The sequence below is a fragment of the Sinocyclocheilus rhinocerous genome, unplaced genomic scaffold, assembly GCF_001515625.1.
Source record: "Sinocyclocheilus rhinocerous isolate Xijiao unplaced genomic scaffold, SAMN03320098_v1.1 scaffold3874, whole genome shotgun sequence".
Lineage (NCBI taxonomy): Eukaryota > Metazoa > Chordata > Actinopteri > Cypriniformes > Cyprinidae > Sinocyclocheilus > Sinocyclocheilus rhinocerous.
Window position 1 is genome coordinate 40,516 of NW_015623683.1, and position 4,167 is coordinate 44,682.

Genomic DNA, 4,167 nt, shown 5'->3' on the forward strand with positions numbered 1-4,167 from the left:
ATACTTAGAGAAGAATTATTCTCATTCATATAGCACAGTAGAGTCATTAGACCTATTCAAACTGACCAATGGACCGTTCAGCCACCAAACGAGTCCGTCAGTGTCTGTCATTGTACCGTCTACAGTATGTTACTTACCCATTAACTAGTGACCAACATCAACTAGTGAACTACAGAAGTTTAATCACTGATGTGTGAATTGGGCTTGAGGTTGAGTTGAGGGATGTAATGAGAATGGTATAAAAGTGAATGTAAATGTGCAGAGTTGATCTTTTGCCATTTTAAACAGACAGAAACAATTCTTTACAATACAGATATCTTTAATTGTTAAATTACTGTTTAACCCTTGTGCGCTCCTCATTTGGGAATCACACTCATGGTCTTCGCGGTCAAGACCCCCCCCCCAGTAAAATCAATGTAATATATTTTTATTCAGTAATATTTTTTATTTTGTATTTTGAGAGAATTTTATGGTACTAATTAATATTTATGCAATAATTATGAAAAAAAAAATGCATTTAAAATAGTAAAAAAAAATTTTTTTCTAATTTTTCAAAATTATTTTTCAATTAATGCAGTACTTCAGATTAAAATAGAGACTAGGCCTTTCAAATCCAATTTCTGAATCCAGATTAGCGCCGCCTGGTGAGAGCAAAGCAAGAAAAACATGTAATTTCATGGTGTAACCACTAAATGCCTGTATAGCACTCTATAGAGAGGCTTGTGAATTCCCTAGTTGTTTTTAGACATAATTGCTCACTTATATTAAGACATTCTCAAAGACTACTTTTTGTCAAGGTTTATATATTTTTTTTGTTTGAAATGTTGATTTGAAGCGTCAGTTTTTGCATTATTACTACTACAGTCAAACCTGAACACAGAGAAAGCATTTTGTTACACAAAGCACTAAAATTCTATAAAAATGTAACAAAAATTGAAAAGGAATGCTTTATCAGAGTTTAATCCTTCTGGGTCTGATTTCAACCTCTTATTTCAGACTTCTGACTCATTTTGGATATATGGTTATTCCATTTGAGTGTGTATAATTGTGCATGTGTGTGTTTGTGTGTCTGTGAGTGTGTGTGTGAGTGGATGTGTCTGTTTTGCACTCTTGATGTTTTAGAGTGTAAACTCTTCCTTGCGGTCCACTTTTTTCCTGCATTGTGGTTGAATTATTGATTTTATTTTACATATTTGCTGTGTTAAAGTCACACCAGTTTATAGGTGTTTGTGTGTGTATAAGTGTGAGTGGGTGTGTCTGTTTTGCACTCTTGATGTTTTGATGAGTTTCACCCCTTCATTGCTGAGTAATTTTTTTCTGCATCGTGGTTGATTTGTAGATTGTGCACACAAAAATTCTCTGAATTGTTGTGTTTTTGTCCATTTCCCATTCATTTCCTATGGTCGATCATTTTTGACTGAAGACCAAGAGTGTGACTATTTTTTTTTACGACCACTTAGCCTGTTCGAATCATGGCCTCAATTTTTTTCTGTGTTCACATTCTAAGTGCCATAAAACTCACCAAGGTTCGCACCATTCCAATGAAGCTGTGATTTTTAAAAATTCAAAATGTAAACTTCTCCGGTCCGTAAACTTCTTCACTTCTCCAGAAATGACAGAAGACCGCAGAAGGGTTAATTACTGTCATTTTTGTGATTGTCTCTTCCATCTAGAGTCAGTGGTGGAGATCAAACATCATGGATGAAACACAAACATCTGGAGATGATTTTTTTCCAGGATTCAGGTACTTTGAGTAAAAACATTCAAGCTTTTATGTTGTAGAAAAACATGCATTTTGTATGTTTTTATAAGTTTAACATTTATTGAAAACAATAAAACCATAAAGGCTCCTCAAGTGCTTTTCATATAAATACCTTCTGAAGTATATTAAGATGATTCTCATCATAAAGTATTAAATCTGTTCTGTTTTAGTTCAGTTCATCAGAAGAGATCAGAAGCAGAGTCCAGCTGTGTGTCTGTGAGGAGTGACTGGTCTATGGAACCACCAATAAACTTTAAGAGTGGAGATTCACGGCCTGATCTCAGGTATAACATTTATATTAAAATATGATTATAGCATGACATTTATATTATCACATATTATCACAGTTCACTTCAGTTCACAGTTTTTGTACAAACACAGTACATAAAATGACTATAAAGTGCTCTTTGATGTAAATTTGATAATGATAAATGTATAGTTTATTTGTTGCATACAGTAATTTAATGTATTATCTATAATCTCTCTGTTTTAGTTCAGTTCATCAGAAGAGATCAGAAGCAGAGTCCAGCTGTGTGTCTGTGAGGAGTGACTGGTCTATGAAACCACCAATAAACTTTAAGAGTGGAGATTCACGGCCTGATAAAATAATGATTATAGCATGTGATTTATATTATCACATATTATCACAGTTCACTTCAGTTCACAGTTTTTGTACAAACACAGTACATAAAATGACTATAAAGTGCTCTTTGATGTAAATTTGATAATGATAAATGTATAGTTTATTTGTTGCATACAGTAATTTAATGTATTATCTATAATCTCTCTGTTTTAGTTCAGTTCATCAGAAGAGATCAGAAGCAGAGTCCAGCTGTGTGATTATGAAGAGTGACGCATCTATGAATCAGCCATTAGATTTTAAGAGTGGAGATTCACGGCCTGATCTCAGGTATAACATTACTGTAAGAGATATGATTTGAAGATATGATTCAGAATATGTAAGACATTGTGCTTACTAACTTTTTATTTTACAGCCATGAAGTCCTCAGCACATTTAGATCAAATCTGCTGAAGAAGTTTGCGTGTCTGTATGAGGGAACAGCGACGCAGAGAAACCCAACACTGCTGAATGAGATCTACACAGAGCTCACTCAGGATTGTGCACTCAGATCTTCAGAGAGGAGTTGGGCTTGTATCAGGGGAAAGTCTTCTGCTTTGTTCATCTGAGCCTTCAGGAACATCTAGCAGCTCTATATGTGCATCTCTCCTGTACAACCAAGGAAATCAATGTGTTTGGCCAACCAAAACAAAGTCTGTTGTCTAAGAGTTTTAACCGGGAGAAATATGATTGCTTATCTACTCTGCATCAGAGAGCTGTGAGTGAGGCTTTACAGAGTAAGAATGGACATCTGGATCTTTTCCTGCATTTTCTTCTGGGTCTTACACTAAAGTCCAATCAGACTCTCTTACGAAAACTACTCACACAGACAGGAAGCTGCTCCTACAACAGAAAGAATACAGTTCAGTACATCAAGCAGAAGATCAGAGAGAATCGCTCTCCAGAGAAATCCATCAATCTGTTCCACTGTCTGAATGAACTGGGTGATGATTCACTGATGCAGGAGATCCAAGATTATCTGAAATCTGGAGAAATAAGAGAAACCAAACTCTCCTCTTCACAGTGGTCAGCTCTGGTTTATGTGTTGCTGACATCAGAGCAGAAGATGGATGTGTTTGATCTGAAACAGTTTACTGGAGATGAAGTTCTTCAGAATCTGTTACCGGTGGTTAAAGAATCCAGATCAGTTCGGTGAGTAACACTGAAAACAATCACTGCACTGTCAAAACATGATCACATTTATGATTCTAGCATGGGCTTTCTTACCAAAGAAACAAAATGGAGGAAATCTCACAGAATCACATTTCTGGCCGTGAGCAGGAGAGGTGTGTGTGACCTTGATACAGTGGGGAAATTATTTATTTGATCCCCTGCTGATTTAGTAAGTTTTCCCACTTACAAAAAAATTAAGGGTCTGTAATTTTTATGGTAGGTTTATTTTAAAGTATAGAGACAGAATACCAACCAAAAAATCCAGAAGAAACACATTAAATAAAGGTTAGAGATTGATTTGCATTTCAGTGAGTGAAATAAGTATTTGATCCCCAAGCAAAACATGACTTAGTACTTAGTGCAGAAACCCTTGTTGGCAAGCACAGAGGTAAGACGTTTTTTGTAGTTGGTCACCAGGTTTGCACACATCTCAGGAGGGATTTTGATCAGATCCTCTCTAAATCCTTAAGGTTTCTTGGCTGTCGCTTGGCATCTTTAAGTTTCAGCTCCCTCCACAGATTTTCTATAGAATTGAGCTCTGGAGACTGGCTAGGCCACTCCATGACCTTAATGTGCTTCTTCTTGAGCCACTCATTTGTTGCCTTGGCGGTAT

General features: G+C 36.0%; 1 protein-coding gene across 1 annotated transcript in view; it reads left to right on the forward strand.

Moving 5' to 3' along the window:
• Positions 1-1,924: 1,924 nt before the first annotated feature.
• Positions 1,925-4,167, forward strand: part of LOC107728228 (protein NLRC3-like) — a 67,061-nt gene continuing 64,818 nt past the window's right edge. The window contains exons 1-2 of the mRNA XM_016538364.1: positions 1,925-2,046; positions 2,559-2,672. Coding sequence (XP_016393850.1) covers positions 1,997-2,046; positions 2,559-2,672 — 164 coding nt within the window. The 5' untranslated portion in view covers positions 1,925-1,996. The remainder of the gene's footprint in view (positions 2,047-2,558; positions 2,673-4,167) is intronic.